Genomic DNA, 20,036 nt, shown 5'->3' with positions numbered 1-20,036 from the left:
TACTAAGCTACATTACACTCATTTATCAAAAATGGAAAAAATTAAGATATACAAAAGTTTTACATATTTTATTTTTCCCTGTATGATCATGAATATCTTGGGGAAAACTAATTAAATCTGTGGCACCAGTAATAAAATATCTCTTATGGGGTTGGAATGTCTGAATAATTCGAAGTAATAATTTAAAGTCACAGAAAAGTCTAAAAACCAAATGTGGCTCATCTTAACAAAATTCCTAAATGTGTAACCCTATCACCATTTTTGTTTACACTTTTTTTTAAAATCAAACCATCTCCTGCATATTAACAAGTCAGCTACATGGGACCTAAAATTTAATGCGAAATCTAAACAACAATACAGCTCAATATTTTTAAAACACAAAAAGTACTATGAAACGGGAAAGTTATGTTGATTAAGTTGAGCGAGGGGGAGAAGAGAATGAAAAGGAAGAAGACTTGGACTTTCTGCTGCCGAAGTTAAACCTTTAGATTTGTAGTTTCATGTGTATCCATGGTACCATCAAGCCAATAACCTTTACCATATTTTGATTTTGAAGACCATGTCAATGCACAGTATTTAATTAACCACAATACCTATTTTCAAAATTCAAGAAACCAGAGAATGGTACACACTAACCTTTAGATACTGAAAACCAATTATAAAGTATTTCTTATGTTTCAGACATTAATGTTAGAGGATGCAGTGAAGAGCACTTCTTGTCTCACTTCTTGCAAACAACAATTCTCACAGTTTCAACTGTGCTTTTCCCCAAGCAATGATACAACTACAATCATATTTCAGCCTCACAACTCACATGTTATACATGTAACTGCGCACCGCAAAGTAATGGGATACACCCTTTTATAGGGAATTTAAGATGGTTGCAGCAAATAAGTATTGAACATGAGTAATATAATGCTGTACTGTGACATTCATGAAGTTCAGCGAAGAAAGGAAGGTTTGAGTTTATCACCTTGTCGACAATGAGATCATTAGAGAAGGAATGCAATTTATGATGGGGAGAGGAAATCTACCATCATCTCCAAAGGAACTATCTCAACATTTGCCATAATCAATATAGTGAAATCACAAGAAAAACTAAGTCTTAATGGCCAGATAGTGGATAGAGCCCCTTTCATTCCAAATATGAGTGTAGTGCTTGGATCACTTAGCCACCTCCCTTGGTAAGATGTAATGACAAAATTGGCCAATCGCAGCAACATTTTGTCAAATTACATTTGCAGAGAAAATTCCTTAATTAGGAATAGCTATTTAAATATTTTGTCCCCCTGTGCAAAGCAGTAACCTGGTTACTGACATCTTTAAAAATTATGGCACTTTTCCTCTTACAGCATGCCACTGTCACAGTTCACATACGAATAAGTTTACACATAAATTTAAAAGAAATACTTGTGAATTGTGGCAGTCATATTTCATTAGGAATATTATTCTAGTAACAACAGACATTTACCGAGAGCAACAAACTAAAAATCTTTTAAACGGAACTCCACTAAGAGAAAAAATAAGCACATTACTTCTATGTGGTAGTTAGTTTTATATCTCATTAGCACTTGAAACTGTATCTTATTAGTCACAAATGGCATTTACAAGAAAACTTCCAGACAAGTTACCACAAGAATGACAATGTTCCTGAAAAGGTGTCTGCTTGATGTAACATGCAATATATTCATTGACAGCACTAGCAAAATACTTTATTTCTACCCAATTTCAACTTGAACATCTCACTCTTTCTCATTATCAATTTCCAACATAAAATTATTTTCGCATTTCTTCATTTTCATGCTTCTATTTTAAAAAACTGATTGACATTTTTGAATAAAATAATTCGCATAATAAAAAAAGAACAATCATCATCAGCCATTTGACATACACTCGTTGAGAAAGGCCTCCTCAAGACTTCTCCATGCCTGTACAGTCTTGGTCAAATTCCTGACAACATTTCATTATATCTGGATCCAACATTGCATCTGATTCATACAACATCAGAATGTCAAAATGAATCAGAGTGCAATTTAGATGTCTGCCCCACAAGAATTGTTCTGTTCCACATACTTCAACTTTAGAGTAAATTTCAAGTTGCCACACCATCTCACTCATAGAAAGTGATGCACCTTTTACCCATATTGCAACAGAATGTGTCCGCAGGAAATACAGAATATTTACTCTCTTCTGACAATGCACCACTCTTGTGCAATAGTCTTATTGTCGAACAAGACGTGTAACATTTACTTTCTGAGGTTCTCTTTGTATTACTATTTCTCCAGTTGTAATCATTTCTGAGATCTCCAGGCAGCTTCCCTTTATTCATACAATGAATGGCATTACAAATCTCATCTGGTATTACTTGTGGAAAACCATTATTAAGTATGTCATTCAGCTTTTGAATTATACAAACCTGGAAAGAGATTTTTAATTCTTGTAAAACTTCTACTTCATTGTTAGTTACTGTACCATCTGTCGTCTTAATCAATGAAATGTTATGTACTAGTCAAAATAATTGTCTATTCTATTTTCTTCATATTTCTGTTGATTTCAATGGTTTGAAAAGTCAAAAATTTTCATTGTAGTTTCTCAAATGCCCCAGAATACACTGCTTGATCTCTTCGTTCCATTCAAGGTGTTCTGTCGTGTTCCTACCTTAGTCTGCTTGAAACTTCATTTTTTAATAACTATTTTATTTTATTTGGGACTTTCATTACATATGACTTCTTTATAGCTGCAATATCTCTTGATGTTTGTCTAATTACCATTTTGGAAATAATTATCACATTTGTGTTTGCCTATATAATACTCATCATCTACAATGCTTAACTTGCTTAGTTTAATCTTGTGTAATTACTTATCCTGAAACAAATTCTCATTAGCTACATTTCTAATTTCCTGGCTGACGAGTTTCTTCCAATATAAATTCATATTTTTTTTCTACTGTGAACCTCACTTGTCTATGATGACCTGAAATTAATGGCTTAGGATTACAAGAGCCTGTATAATTTCTTTATTATCTGATATAATGTTGTCAATTTTCATTTTTTGTTCCATTTTGTCCTCACCTGGTCTATTTCCTACACATTTTCTTCTGGAAGGAAGTGGTAACAAATATGTTGTTCATCTTGGCAAATTCTATTACTTTTGCATTTAAATCCCTCATCATCATGATCACATTCAGATTCAAATTCTTTATTCACCTTTGTTCACATAAAGTAGAATAGTATTTTCCCACTGTTAGCAAGTTACAGTTGCAATCTAAGTATTAAAATTTAATGTTCATATTACATGTACAAATGAAGTGTCTTATAAACAGCTACAATCTTAAATATTAAAATTAATATTATCCAGGTCATAGAATGCTTTTATACTGGAACACTGATTTTTTGCAAGCCAGTCATTTAATTTTAATTTTTTAAATGACAAGGATCGAGCAGCAAGAGGAAACTTGTTAAAAATTTTAAGGTCATTAACTTCGTGGGAGTTTCCTGTTATTGCTAGCCTGTGTCTTGGGATGTCAATTTTTGCCTTATTTCTAGTGTCATGTCCATGAATTGTTTCCCTGATAACACATTCTTTAATGCTGTTCTTGACAAAGAGAGCAGACAAATACATATACAGCTTCACCATTGTTAGTCTCCTAAGCCTGGTAAAAAGAGGGGGGGGGGGGCGGGGGGGAGGGTAACAGTGCCCTTTAGGACAAATCTTTCATATTTCACAAGCTTTTTTTTTTTTACTTAAAATGTTACTGATATGAGGAGAACATCCCCATATGAGTAGGCCATATGAAATACGCCATACGGAGATAATTATTGCCAAGCATAGTACTCAGTTTGCACATGAGGTAGGGCACTCATGAGATCTTTTTACAGACCTGGCTGATATGCTTTACTCAATTGAGTTTGGCATCAATATGTATTCCTACGAGTTTGACACATTTATTATTCATGGTATTATGAGAAGGAAAGTTGCTACTCACCATATAGCGGGGATAATGAGTCGCAGACAGGCAGAACAAAAAGACTCTCACAATTAAAGCTTTCGGTCATTGGCCTCCGTCAACAATACACACACATATGCACACCACACACTCACGCAAACGCAGCTCACACTCATAACTTTAGTCTCGTGAACTGAAACCAGACAGTGGTTGTGCGAGTGTGTGGTGTGCGTATGTGTGTCTACTGTTGATGAAGGCCAAAGGCCAAAAACCTTAATTGTGAAAGTCTTTTTGTTGCGCCTGTCTGCGACTCGGCATCTTCACTGTATGGTGAGTAGCAACTTTCCTTCTCATAATATTGTTTTATGTTCACAGTCTTAAGACAGTCCTAACATAAGCTTTTGGTCTTGTTGGGATAACAGATAAGTTTATTGGCTGCAAACTAATTTAATGCAAAGTCAAATGACTTACAAGTTCGTGGAGCCCTCAATTGGTAATGCTGGAATTCAATATGGTATTGGCCCACCCTTAGCCTTGATGACAGCTTCCACTCTCTGAGGCATATGTTCAATCAAGTTCTGGAAGGTTTCTTGGGGAATGGCAGCCCGTTCTTCAAAGAGTGCTCCACTGAAGAGAGGTATCGATGTTGGTCGGTGAGGCCTGGCATGAAGTCGGTGTTCCAAAACATCCCAAAGGTGTTCTATAGGATTCAGGTCAGGACTCTGTGCAGGCCAGTCCCATTACAGGGATGTTATTGTCATGTAACCACTCTGCCACAGGCCAAACATTACGAAAAAGTGTGAAAGATGATCGTGTTGAAAGATGCAATCACCATCCCCGAATTGCTCTTCAACAGTGGGAAGCAAGAAGGTGCTTAAAACAGCAATGCAGGCCTGTGCTGTGACAGTGCCACGCAAAACAACAAGTGGCCAAGCCCCCTCCATGAAAAACATGACCACACCAGAACACCACCACCTCTGAATTTTACTGTTGGCACTACACACAATGGCAGATGACTTTCACCAGGCATTCACCATACTCACATCCTGCCATCGGACTGCCACATTGTGTACTGTGATTTGTTACTCCACACAACAATTTTCCACTGTTCAATCATCCAATGTTGATGCTCCTTACATCAAGCGAGGTGTAGTTTGGCATTTACCGGCATGCTGTGTGGCTTATTAGCAGCCGCTCGACCACGAAATCCACGTTTTCTCATCCCCACCGACTGTCATAGTGCTTGCAGTGGATCCTGATGCTGTTCATAATTCCTATGTGATGGTCTGGATGGACGTCTGCCTATTACACATTACGACCCTCTTCAACTGTCGGCAGTCTCTGTCAGCCAACACATTCGTGAAAGTGGCAAAATTGGACTGAGCAAAGGTTGGAAATTTGTATGGGTGCTGATAACCGCACATTTGAGTGCCCCACAAACCAGACATCATCATCATCATCATCATCATCGTCAACTATCAACCTGTGCGCTTTTGTACTGTACATGTCCCTTCAAGTTTCCACTTCACTATCACACTGGAAGCAGTGGAACTAGGGATGTTTAAGAGTGTGGAAACCTCACGTACAGACATTTGAGAAAGTGACACCCAATCACCTGACCACGTTTGAAGTCCGTGACTTCCGCGGAGCGCCCCATTCCACTCTCTCACGATGTCTAATGACTACTGATGTCGCTAATATGTAGTACCTGTCAGTAGGTGGCAGCACAATGCTCCTAATATGAAAAACATATGTTTCTGGAAGTGTCCGGATACTTTTGATCACATAGTGTATGTTTGAATTATTTCTATAGCTGAGGCATTGAGTGCTAGACAGGCAAATAAGCAAGACTAACTGAAAGAACCAGACGCTGTACAGAGTTTCAGGGAGAGCATAAGGGAACAATGGACAGGAATGGGGGAAAGAAGTACAGTAGAAGAAGAATGGGTAGCTCTGAGGGATGAAGTAGTGAAGGCAGCAGAGGATCAAGTAGGTAAAAAGACGAGGGCTAGTAGAACTCCTTGGGTAACAGAAGAAATATTGAACTTAATTGATGAAAGGAGAAAATATAAAAAAGCAGTAAATGAAGCAGGCAAAAAGGAATACAGACGCTTCAAAAATGAGCTCGACAGGAAGTGCAAAATGGCTAAGCAGGGATGGCTAGAGGGCAAATGTAAGGCTGTAGAGGCTTACCTGACTAGGGGTAAGATAGATACTGCCTACAAGAAAATTAAAGAGACCTTTGGAGAAAAGAGAACCACTTGTACGAATATCAAGAGCTCAGATGGAAACCCAGTTCTAAGCAAAGAAGGGAAAGTGGAAAGGTGGAAGGAGTATATAGAGGGTCTATACAAGGGCGATGTACTTGAGGACAATATTACGGAAATGGAAGAGGATGAAGATGAAATGGGAGATACGATACTGCGTGAAGAGTTTGACAGAGCACTGAAAGACCTGAGTCGAAACAAGGCCCCAGGAGTAGACAACATTCCATTAGAACTACTGACGGCCTTGGGAGAGCCAGTCCTGACAAAACTCTACCATCTGGTGAGCAAGATGTATGAGACAGGTGAAATATCCTCAGACTTCAAGAAGAATATAATAATTCCAATCCCAAAGAAAGCAGGTGTTGACAGATGTGAAAATTACCGAACTATCAGTTTAATAAGTCACAGCTGCAAAATACTAACACGAATTCTTTACAGACGAATGGAAAAACTGGTAGAAGCCTAGCTCGGGGAAGATCAGTTTGGATTCCATAGAAATGTTGGAACACGTGAGGCAGTACTGACCTTACGACTTATCTTAGAAGAAAGATTAAGGAAAGGAAAACTTACGTTTCTAGCATTTGTAAACTTAGAGAAAGCTTTTGACAATGTTGATTGGAATACTCTCTTTCAAATTCTAAAGGTGGCAGGGGTAAAATACAGGGAGCGAAAGGCTATTTACAATTTGTACAGAAACCAGATGGCAGTTACAAGAGTCGAGGGGTATGAAAGGGAAGCAGTGGTTGGGAAGGGAGTGAGAGAGGGTTGTAGCCTCTCCCCAATGTTATTCAATCTCTATATTGAGCAAGCACTAAAGGAAACAAAAGAAAAATTTGGAGTAGTTATTAAAATCCATGGAGAAGAAATAAAAACTTTGAGGTTCGCCGATGACATTGTAATTCTATCAGAGACAGCAAAGGACTTGGAAGAGCAGTTGAATGGAATGGACAGTGTCTTGAAAGGAGGATATAAGATGAACATCAACAAAAGCAAAACAAGGATAATGGAATGTAGTCGAATTAAGTCGGGTGATGCTGAGGGAATTCGGTTAGGAAATGAGACACTTAAAGTAGTAAAGGAGTTTTGCTATTTGGGGAGCAAAATAACTGATGATGGTCGAAGTAGAGAAGATATAAAATGTAGACTGGCAATGGCAAGGAAAGTGTTTCTGAAGAAGAGAAATTTGTTAACATCGAGTATAGATTTAAGTGTCAGGAAGTCGTTTCTGAAAGTATTTGTATGGAGTGTAGCCATGTATGGAAGTGAAACATCGACGATAAATAGTTTGGACAAGAAGAGAATAGAAGCTTTCGAAATGTGGTGCTACAGAAGAATGCTGAAGATTAGATGGGTAGATCACATAACTAATGATGAAGTATTGAATAGAATTAGGGAGAAGAGGAGTACGTGGCACAACTTGACAAAAAGAAGGGACCAGTTAGTAGGACATGTTCTGAGGCATCAAGGGATCACAAATTTAGCATTGGAGGGCAGCGTGGAGGGTAAAAATCATAGAGGGAGACCAAGAGATGAATACACTAAGCAGATTCAGAAGGATGTGGGTTGCAGTAAGAAGCTTGCACAGGATAGGGTAGCATGGAGAGCTGCATCAAACCAGTCTCAGGACTGAAGACCACACCAACAACAACATTGTTCCCACATTCTGCCTGATAACATCGGCTGACAGCTTGGTCACAGTGCTTCCTGATCTCCTTAGTTTTCGGTGGGATCAAGGAGGTTAGAATCTATTATACCTTATATATGTCTTGAAAAGAACTTGTTGACTACTGTACACTATTTTCTCAGTTACTAGAATAGCTATACAAGTTTTATGAAAATATAAGATGAAGAGAGAAACATTTTATTGCATACTCAAGATGATTTGTGATGACACTGAAAAGCACGATTACGGACACACTGCACAAATTCGATGACTGTTACTGAGCATAAGTGTGAAAATCTAACAATGGAAAGACCAGAATGAAATAACAACAATATGGAAAAGGCAGATTGCTACTTGCCACACAGAAGAAGCACTGGGTTGCAGAGAGGCATAATTAAAAAAAGAGAGAGAAAGCCGGAAATATTATAAATAGAAATATTACCTCTGAAGAAGGACTCTGTCTAAAAGCTAAAATATTTCTAGCATTCTTTTTAATTCTTCCTGTCTGCAGCTCGATGTGCCCTCCTATATAACGAGTAGTGATCTACTCTTTCCACATTCTTGTTAGACAAACATAAATTTTAGAATAAGATACTCTGAACAGCTAAAAAGCACTAAGCACTAACACATACACATTTGCAAACCACCTCATCTAACAGGATCACCACCCTATTGGCGTAACACAACCAGTATGCAATAATTATAATAATTTGAAGACATCTAACGTCCACCTACAACAACCTAAAAACAATCCACTACAATAACTTGAAGCTAAAAATTGACATATACCACTTCTCTCTTTTGAGCAAACATTTTGAGGTTCAAAACTAGGCCTAAAATGTCTGATGCACATTATGCCTTTATTGCAGATCACATGCAATGTGAAGTATAGAGATGACGCTAAAGTTGGGCCTGGTGGACTACTGGTAAAGCAAGTGCCTGGAAACTGAAAGGTTGTGGGATCAAATCCTGGTCCAATCATGGATTTTACAGTCTGCATTTTAACCTAGACTTCACCTCTCAACAATTTGAGGAGTCACCAGAAACCACAAGTGGTTCAGATTCCACATTGAACTGTAGGTCCTCTTTTTCCCAGTTGGACAACTGGTGTCAGTTAGGGACACCCATGCTGTCGAAGTGGCGTCCAATAGAAAGACTGCCACCGGGCCACTGAATCACCTGAAATTATTATTATGAGGCTGAAATGGCTAAAGAGCCACAGAATATACATAGTATAAGGTAATGTTCAATTAATTATTATTAAATTTTCATGCTGTTAGCAACTTGTGGTTCCCAGTAAAGTAGAAATCTCAGACCACATATTCTGAGATATATCCCTGTTATTATATTTCTCATCCTCAGGATGCCACCAACTCTTTCTTCAACCCAAGAATACAAACTGATTTGAATTACGCCGACCATCGCCTGAAGAGCATTGAGACTGGTGCACCGAGAACACCAGTGGGACCCTTGATACTCTTAACTGTGGTATATCAGAGTAGCAGGGACCGAAGAGTTTGGAGAGACACATGGACAATTCTAAACATTGGTAGAAATATAGTCATAGCAGACCAGACTACTTCTAAAGCTCAGATTCTGAGTACAAAATGACAAGTTAATATGCTGATCATGTGCCAGCAGAGCCCTCAAGTCAATATTATCATTTGCCATTCAGTTACTTTATGTGTGTGACTTGCAATGAATTCAGGCATAGTAGGTTGTAGACATTGTTTGCAGTATAAGTTTGTGAGTAGCTCACCCACAACAAACCACACTGGTAGCTGAAACAGCTTTCGTTACTGTCCGTTTAGAATACTATACTTCACAACTCTACGTAAAAATTTCTGTGAATAGTTACAGATTTAGAGGAGTTAAATATTTGCAGCAAACACCAACAGCCATGTTTACATTATGATTAATTCCTGTGCTGTTCGGAAGACCATTTTGCTAGTTATTCTCTCCTTCATAGCAGTGACATGAAGATCTATGGTTTCTTCTTTAAGACTGTTGAAGATACATTCATTTTGAGTTTAGTTTATGCAAAAAAAACATTGAAACTACAGCGTTTTATATTGTAGTACAGACTGTTGCGACCCACGACAGAAACTAGAAACAACTGAACATCTATGTTTCTCCTTCCGGATGGGACTTTCCATTTCCTCTTCATCATGGAAGTATCATCCAAACAAGAAACAATTTGAGAAGGCACAAGGAAGTGAAAAACAATGGAAACCATATCAGTTGTGCAGGGGAGAGTATGGAAACCATTCCCTGCAGGAACCGAGAGTAGCTATAATTCAATACTGAAAACTTCACTAGCTTTTGGATGAATCCTTTTTCAAGCTGGAGCTCACGGACTCTCTCTCTCTCTCTCTCTCTCTCTCTCTCTCTCTCTCTCTCTCTCTCTCTCTCTCTCTCTCTGCAGTGTAACACGTGATTATCCGCAGTAACATGTTCCACTATTATCCTCTTAGGTCGATGAAAGATGCTTACGAAAATAAAAAATGTATTTTGGTAATTCACAGGTACCAAACATGCAACTGTGTGCACTTTATATTGATATGTACAGAGATGATGAATGGAGCATGCACACAAGACACTGGCAAAGCATGAAAGCGACTAAGTGTCTTCATATGCCTTGAAGGTGTCGTGGCTTGGCAGTGCTTCGGATGGCAGATCCCTTGTCTACAATGAAAAAGTGCACAAAAACTATTTTAAAATGTTTAAAGTCTGTTATGTCACTTGAATCGATGTACTCTTTGTGGTGATATCATAAGATTCACCCCAAATATGTTGCTCCAGTTAATGTCAGATCTGTTCACCCAACTGTGCAATGGTTTGATTTGAGCAACAAAAAACAGAAGAGTTCTTTCAAAAGCGGTTATATCATTTCACTGTAAGCTCTCTTACAGCCCTCGAGCCTCTGCAGACAGCAAAGAAGTCTGCATATTATAATTAGTGGAACTGAACAGGTCCACATCTTCAAATAAGTGACGCAAAAGATGAGCATGGAAAAGCAGCAGAGTGACAGACCAATCGAGAAGTGAGAACTTAGTTACAACCCATAACACAGAAATCCCTCATTGTTTAACTTCAAGATACACCCACCTGTACCACTATAATGTACCAGCCAGATACACAATTGGTGGTTTTACACGCAACAAGCTTGAACCATAATTAACAAACAGATTAAAAAAAGGTTATAATTAGTAAAATCCTAGTGGTAGCAGAGTATTATGTGCCAATGTTCTACAGCACACTGCAAACATCACTTGCCACCTCACTTTGAATGAGAGCCACAAATCAAGCTAAAATTGCACCATTTCTCTTCAAATGATAGCCGTAAATCATTTCTCTTTGAATGTGTGCTGGCATCAAAATAAAACTGATGAAAACAGGTCTTGTAGTGCTCTCTTCACAATAACTAGAAATCAGTGTCGAGTGCTGAAACGACCGTCAGGCACACTACAATCCTGAAACGACCGTCAGGCACACTACAATCCACTCAGAGAAGTGAGCCAGCTTTCTGTTTTCTAATGCATATGTTTTGTTGTGACGTCATCCCTTCTGGCACTATGACTGCTATGTTGCACATAGCACCATGTCATTATTTTTATGTGAAATTTTTTTTACTGTATCATGCAAGTGTAGAATATGATGACTTTTTAAAGAACCATTGTCATGATGGTACTGAAGGCAAGTGGTGTAAAGCACAGATTGGTAATTTATGGACCCAGGTTTGATTCCTGCTGATAGCAACATTTCTTTTTTTCATTTAATTTTTGATACAATCTTTGTAAGTCAAAAGCCTATAGGCTAGATGATGGTAAAACAAGTGAGTATATGAGGAAATGTAGTATGAAAGTATTTCTGTAGATAATTTGCTAAAGAGGCACTTTTCCAGTAGACCTTTCAGGGAAGTGAGATTTAAAGAGTTAGACAGACGTACTTCAAATGTAAATCTAATTACAGGGCTCATGTATAGCAACCTCGGTTGCACAAAATTATTGTCAAATTGACCATGGTTTCAACTGAACTAAGGTGGTCTTCATCAGAATAAAAAAAAAAATTACATAGCATTACCTAGAAAATATAATGACATGGCTTGAAATACCATATACTAATAGAATTGCGTCCATAAATTGTACAGACAGAGAGTAATTACATGTAATCACACCATGGGTGAAAAACATCTGAGCAAAAATGCTCTCGTCAAATAGAAATTGTCACAAGATTAAAAACTAAAATTTAAAAATGTAACATGTTTGTCAACTGGATAAAATATTCCATGGTAATACAATGACAGCCGCAAGGTCACTTAGGGCCAAGAACTGCATCAACACAGCCGCTACTGTTGGACTAAAACAGCTAACAGGCCAAGGCAGGTGGACACAAAAACAAATTCGCACCATCTAGCAAGAAGTAATCGAACTACAGACAAGAGCAAATGAGGAACTGCAAAGACAAATTTAAATATTACAGGTAACAAACAGGAGCCAGTGTATGAAAGTTACAACATAACAGGCTTTTTTTTTACAAGAAAATACAGTTCAAGTAATGTACAAAGAAAACATGAAAAAGGAAGGGAAAATAATGTTTAAGAGAGCACATTGAGGAGAGTGGCCCCATTCAGACCATTTTTAATTAGTGGCTCTATAACTTGAAAACGTTTTTGTTGCATAATTGCAACTGTTTGTTAAGAATGAGACTGTCCTTCATAGATAGGTGTTTAAAAATTTCTAGCTCTTCTAAGATGTTAAGCCTAAAGTCTTTTTCTCCGAGTGCAAGATCTGGATGTCTTTTACATCTTAAGGATTATGTCCTGTGACTAACAAAAGATCAGCGAAAGTTGAATTGTGAACATTGGTGCCTTTTTTGCCTAGAAGCCATTCCTTGAATCTTATCGAAATAGCTAGGCCTGTTTGCCCTATGTAATAGGTGGGACAATTGCCGCAAATAATTTTATAAATACCAGAATTCTGCAAAGGGGAAAGCGAAGGTTTCAAGTTATGTGTGATGTTACTTTTTAAAGAATTATTGGTGGAGAAGACTACTTTACAGTTATATTTACTTTGAAGCAAACACTGATTCCTGTAAGAAATTGGACCCAGAAATTGTATAGACAAAATCGTTTTCTTTTAATTAGATTCATTATTAGAAAGGCCTAGGATGGTGATTCTCTTATTGGTTTTCCTACTAAAAATATTATCTGCTGTAGAAGGGTTGTAGCCATTATTGACAACAATAGTTTTAATCAGATTGATTTCACAATTGAGATTTTCACTAAAAAAGGGAGGTGGAGGTGGCTCTATAATTAGCTGGATGAAAAAAGGCCTTCTTATGAGAATGTGAGTGTACTGAAGTGAATGGTATAATTTGATCAGAACTGGTTTCTTTATGGAAGATACTGAAGCTAATTTTGTCATCTACTATCATGAGATCTAGAAAGTTTAACTGCCGGAACTTATTTTCACGATCACAAGTGAAAGAAATATTTTCACGAAATGCTTACAACATATTAAAAAGCACTTGCTCGCGAAAGGCAAAGGTACCGAGTTCGAGTCTCGGTCCGGCACACAGTTTTAATCTGCCAGGAAGTTTTATTTGGTTCCTGTTTGCACTGCTTAAAGTTCAGATAACACTTCACATAATTAGGTACAAGTCCCCTCGCTTCACATTGTTTATTGAAAGTAATTCCATACCTGTATTCAGAATTTTCATATTCAAGTCTTTGTATTTTGTAACAACCTTAGATGCCTCGGCAGGTAGGAATCTCGAAATTTTAAACATTTTTGTTGGCTAAGACCAAGCAACCGTACATTATGTTCTAACATTCATACACTGGCTTCTGTTTGTCTTTGCAATGTCTCATTTGCTCTTGTCTGTAATTCGATTACTTCTTGCTATATGGCACGAATTTGTTTTCGCGTCCACCTACTGGCTCTCTTGTCCTGTTAACCATTTTAGTTTGACGGTAGCGGCTGTGTTGATGCAGTTCTTGGTCCTAAGCAACCTCGCGGCTGTCATTGTATTACCATGGAATATTTTATCCAGCAGTCAAACATGTTACATTTTTATATTTTAGTTTTTGTTCTTGTGACAACTTCTATATGACAAGAGCACTTTTGCTCAGACATTTTCCACCCGTGGTATGATTACATGTAATTACACTCTTTTTGTACAATTTATGGAAGCAATTCTATTATGTATATTGTATTTCAAGCCATGTCATTATATTTTCTAGGTAATGCAATGTAATTTTTTTTTTTTAATTCTGATGAAGACTGCCATAGTGCAGTTGAAACCATGGTCAATTTGACAGTAATTTTGTGCAGAGGAGATGTCTATACATACATCCTGTAATTAAATAACGTACGGTTGCTAGATCTCAGTCAATAAAAATGTTGTAAGCTACAAGATTCCTACCTGCTGAGGTATCTAAGGCTGTTACGAACTACAAAGACTTGAATATGAAAATTCTGAATACAGGTGTGGCAATTACTTTCAATAAACAATGTGAAGCAAGGGGACTTGTGCCTAATTATGTGAAGTGTTATCTGAACTTTAAGCAGTGCAGAAAAGAACCAAATACTTTCAAATTTTTAGTGCAAAAAAATCATGTCAGAAAAAAGAAGTCAGAGCTGCAATTAACAATGACAAATCTCTTCTTAAATCTTTTCAAAAAAAGAAGGTGATCGACATGAATCTGCAGACGCCTAAGTTACGAGTTCAATTTAAAAGTCCATAAAAAAGACAATCCGATCCGACAAAATTCCAACAGTATTAACAGTGCCTATCACGACTTAGCCAAATTCTTGCAAGATATAATGAAAAAATCTTTTGTTTTCCACAACAATTATTTTGTTGCCAACAGTAAAGATTTAGTTAATCAAATTAAAGACCTTCACTGTGTTGGAGATATGAAATTGCTTTCTTTTGAGATTAAAAATCTGCGGACAATGTCCATACATACTACACTAGAGGAAAAAATAACCTTTATTACCCATTATTAAAGCTGTCAGTGAATCAGGAAAGAGTTCCATATGTAACAACAACAAAATTTTGATGACTTTCCCAATAATGTAAAAAGCCTGACAAGTAGGATAGCAAGTTTTAAATTTAACCTAAAATCATTTCTCCTGGACAATGCCTTATATTCCGTAGATGAATTTTTATTTAAAAACTGGTAGCCTGGAGAAGAGAGGGAAAAATCCTAGTTTTTTAAAGTGTAGTTGCTTGGATACGACTAAACTTACATTTAGTAATATTAACACTACTCACCTATACATAGCCTGTAAACTGACTTGTTCCACATCATTTTGATAAAAGAATCGTTCAAATTATCTACAGAGAATGTAACTTAACTAAGCGACTGTATGCATGTGTGTGTGTGTGTGTGTGTGTGTGTGTGTGTGTGTGTGTATTTTTGTGCACTCTAGCGCAGAAAAGGATTTCTCAGAAATTTAGCGAAGTTTTCAGTTTCATTTTGTTGTCTGTTGACAACTCAATACCTCTAGTATTTGAGGAACCAATAAATCTTGGTTGTTCTTGTGGTCTTCAGTCCACAGACATTTTATGCAGCCCCCTATGCTAGTCTATCCTGTGCAAGCCTCAACTGCTGCAACCTACATCCATTTGAACCTGCTTACCCTATCTAGGCTTCATCTCCCTCTTTTTTTTATCCCTCACCCCCACCCCCTCAGACACACACACACACACACACACACACACACACACACACACACACACACACTTTCCTTTAATATCAAATTGACAATTCCTTAACACCTCAGTATGTATTCTATCAATTGATCCCTTCTTTCAGTCAAGTTGTTTATTTTCTCTCTAATTCAATACTTCCTCAGCAGCATTCTTACCTTTACACCTCAATTATTTACATTCTGCCAGAATTTTCCATACTACACTTATAATTCAGTATTATTATTATTTTTAGGAGAGCTCCTATCATAAGCATCCTTTATGAATAATTGTGAATTCGCTAATTCAGGGCTTGTAAAATATCCTGATATAGTTCACTTTGTGCCATGAACCTCACTTAGCAACACTCCTTACCTCTCCCAAAGTGTTGTGTATGTGATCTTTGATGTGACAAGGAGATGCCTCAGTTTAGTATATTTCTGTGATGGCCTTTTATTGTATAGATCATAGAAGTCTGCTGGGGCAAACTAAAATGGCATGGCTTAAAGGCCCTCCTCTTGCATGGGTGGAGTCCCAATTTAAAATAGAAAAGGATCACTTTAGGAGATTATATGTCAGTAACTGGATTAAATTTCAAGTGTGGGAACATAATACAATGCATCACAGCATTAAGTGTTTGGCTTGCTACTGTTCTTGGTCTACATAAATAATTTACTTGGGACAGCCAATGCCTTCACCCTTAATAACATAACTAATATCGTGCACTTCCAAACAAATCAAATTGACTTCCAGCTGGTGCAGTAGAGATCAATGAACATACACTGGATGAGGCTTCTTGAATGAAGTTTCTGGGCATCCAGATGGATAATAAACTAAGGTGGCACAGTATGTAGGTAAGTTAAAAATCTCTATTCCGCTTGATTTGCACATAAAAATGTCTCTCATGGTGTTCACCTGCAGACAGCATTAAGCATACTTTGCACACTTTTCACTCAATACTGTCCTTTGACCATCGTTAGGGCAGGCACTGCGGGTACCACCAAAAAAGGATTTATTCTACAGAAGCGTGCAGCAGAATGCTGTGAGTAGTTGATACCCACATATCTTGCAGAAATCTCTTAAACACCTACGGATTCTTACCCTTATGTCTCGATAAATGTTAGTCCAAAATGGTATTTGTAGTTAATAAGAAGGGTGAACTTAAGGTGAATTTTTTAATTCCCAACCATAATATGAAAAGCAAAAATAATTTTTCTTATAGACTATGCAGCCTTCTCTGGGATTCAAAAATGTTTTATACTATAGTGCAAAAGTCTATAACAGGTTGGCAGTGGACATCATGCAGGAAACTGAACATCCCCAAATACTCAAAAAGATAGTAAAGAATACTTCTTAGGCACACCTCCTACAATTTATCAGAATATATGGATTCCGGAATGTAAATTCCACAAGACTCTGATATTTGTATTAGATAGATCCTGACTTAACCAGTATTTACACAGATGATGGTAGTTCTGTCTTAAATGACATGAATTCTTTGTTTAATGTATTAGATAAAAACAGCAGCAAAATAGTGGCTTTCTTCGAAGTACCTCTTTTCTCCTAAAGTATATATGTACAGCATCGAGAAGCAATTACCATAATAGTCAGTAGGTGTAAAAAATTATTCGTAATTTGTCGTTAGTACACTTTACAGAAGTAGCCAGCAGCGGTTTCTTTTCCCTGCTAATCTCTAACTTGATGTGTTCCACATCCCTGAATGCTCTCCTTCATGATGGGATTTACAGAACGTGATGTGTGAATGAATGAATAACAAGGTGCGTATGCTTCATCAACTTGTGTTTGGTTTCAGAACTGAAGTATCATTCCTCGTACCTCATTTATTCATCACCTTCTGCAATGCATTGGGACTGAAAATACAAAGCTGACCCTGGTACTCATTTTTCTGTTGCTCTATCAGTATAACTTGCATCCACCGAGTACACATTTTCCACACCTCAAAAAGCAGTTACAGACTTGAAAAAGCTCACCAAGCCAAGCTGTTAATATGTTTCCATGCAATGATTGGTTCGTGACATCATTAAATCTAATCATTAATATGCTGTGATGCACAAGGGGCCATAAATATTCAAATGAACATTAACAATTTTAAAAGAAATGAAGAAGGATTGAAATCAAACAAGTTGTGGGTCTTAGTGTTAAATAGAACAAACAGCACCAACTCTTCCTCACTGTAAGCTCTATAACATATGTTACCACGTCTCTGTGATCTTTGTCAGTGGCCTGATGTCACGAACAGACCTCTCAAAAACAATAACTGTTTAAAACAATTCATCTCTCCAAGCAATTATCTCCACATGTACACAGCACCCTGCCCCCCAAAAAGGGAAAGATCTATGTTTCTCATCAAATCAAGGGCAAATGGCAACTGCATTCGTCACATCCAGAAATCATTAACAGATCTTATTTTCTGGGAAAAAAAATTACTTCACTGTAGATAAAATGTGTAATGCATAAATAATCCGAATGTTTCAAGGCAGATTAAATTGTGAAGTCTTACAGATGTGCCAATAACTGTGTGCTCATGTCCAAGACATCAGACAGCAGAAGCATGAACCACAACAGAAAACTAAACACCATCTGACCCCAACGCCATATCTGTTGCCTTATTGGCTGGCACACCATAGCTGAAAAAAGAAAAACGTTTTAATTCACATTACTGTGTGCTGCCCAAAAGAAGCAGAATTCTAGATTTTAAAAAGAATTATTGGCTCTGAGCACTATGGGACGTAACATCTGAGGTCATCAGTCCCCTAGAACTTAGAACTACTTAAACCTAACTAACCTAAGGACATCACACACATCCATGCCCGAGGCAGGATTCGAACCTGTGACCATAGTGGTCACGCAGTTCCAGACTGAAGCGCCTAGAACTGCTCGGCCACACCGGCCAGCAAAAGAATTATTCAACATGTGAAAAATGAACACTGTAAAAGAATTACAATTACACAGAGTACTGCCCAAAGGCAATAAAGGTAATGGTTCTAAACATTGTGCTTTGGATAAAGTAGGAACTGCATCCTGCACATGAAATATTAAGCTCATAACTGAGCATTATACTGGGATAGCAAACACAGTTCACATTCCTAAGCAGTGTCTACAAAATGCTTCCAACTCTTTCTGATAATTATCTTTAAGAATGCAATTCATTCAAAATGAAAATTACAATGTAATTATAAAATAGGTAAGAAATTCAGAATGAATTTACAACCGATTGGCGAATGCAAGGTGCGTTTCCTTCCACGTTGGTTTCTTTTGGCTTGTGCTGCTTTTTCCGGTCCTCCAAATCCATTCTGTGACACAGGCAATGGACTTGCACTACTAGCTCCAGCACTCCTGCAAGATGCACTCCTTCCAGAGCTCTGTGATCCAGCTTTGGCTTCCCCTTTCAAGATTGTTGAATTCCCTGTAACAGCATCATAATAAATAACAACTTAACAACAAACATTCTCAATACTGTAAAACTTTGTTACCATGACACATTTATAGCATAAATAAATGGCTTTTGAAGAGAACGATATGAGAACACATTGTTTACCTCTAGTAGTAGTAGTAGTAGTAGTAGTAGCAGCAGCAGTAGCATAGGAGAACTTTATAAGCTAATGTGAACACTCATTCACATTTTTCACATTTGCCAGGAAAATAATAGTGTTAGTGTGTTCCTGACCCCCCTCTGCACATGCGCGCGCGCACACACACACACACACACACACACACACACACACACACACACACACACACACACACAATTCTAAATACAGCATAAGCTGGCCAATTTGCAGGCTGCTGTTGTCTGTAGATGAAGTGTTGTCCTCCGCTCAAGCTGTCCATTAGTGTATATGCTTATAGTGTACTGTAAATGATTTTCAGAGTAGATGCTGTGCTCACTATTCAAGGCCAATCACTGGATCCTTTTTTTACTAAATTTTGAGTATATGGTAAAGTTATGCATCTAATGGAATGAGGATTTACTTTACTTTCTGACTTGCTAATAACAACAGATCTATCGAAGGACACTTCTGTGACATAAATGTCTGGTTATCTTAGACAGCACACTTCACACTTTCAAGTTGGCCTATTACGCATAATGCAGCAACTGCTACCTGACAGCCACTGCCTAGGAGTTCACATAAATGCATTCACCTAAGATCTACAGCATCTGCTATTGCTCTCACTTTGGCAAGGATTAGGTTATTTATTGTTGTTGTGCATACTTCAACCAAGAAGTTCTTTGACAAACTGAGTTAATATCCTGTAGTGCACACTCAATGAAAACACAGACACAGAGCCCAATTCTGATTTTCCTGTCGTGAGAGTCATGAAGGGCATTTGCTCATCAAAAGTGATACAATGGCTATTCAACTACATTTTTTCCAAAACTAGTTCTTTTTAATGCTACCTTTTGTAAAAGGGTGCAAGAACTTAGTTGCTGCTGATGTCA

At 37.6% G+C, this 20,036-nt stretch overlaps 1 protein-coding gene across 2 annotated transcripts in view; it reads right to left on the bottom strand.

Annotated features, from left to right (window-relative positions):
- Positions 1–20,036, bottom strand: part of LOC124606835 — a 206,326-nt gene that overhangs the window by 131,851 nt on the left and 54,439 nt on the right. For both annotated transcript variants that reach the window (XM_047138914.1, XM_047138921.1), the window contains exons 3-4: positions 18,807–19,001; positions 18,096–18,222 (exon numbers count right to left, since the gene is read on the bottom strand). In XM_047138914.1, the coding sequence (XP_046994870.1) occupies positions 18,096–18,222; positions 18,807–19,001 (322 nt within the window). The remainder of the gene's footprint in view (positions 1–18,095; positions 18,223–18,806; positions 19,002–20,036) is intronic.

Source organism: Schistocerca americana, chromosome 1, assembly GCF_021461395.2.
Source record: "Schistocerca americana isolate TAMUIC-IGC-003095 chromosome 1, iqSchAmer2.1, whole genome shotgun sequence".
Taxonomy (NCBI): domain Eukaryota; kingdom Metazoa; phylum Arthropoda; class Insecta; order Orthoptera; family Acrididae; genus Schistocerca; species Schistocerca americana.
This window is presented reverse-complemented; position numbering and strand designations above follow the sequence as displayed.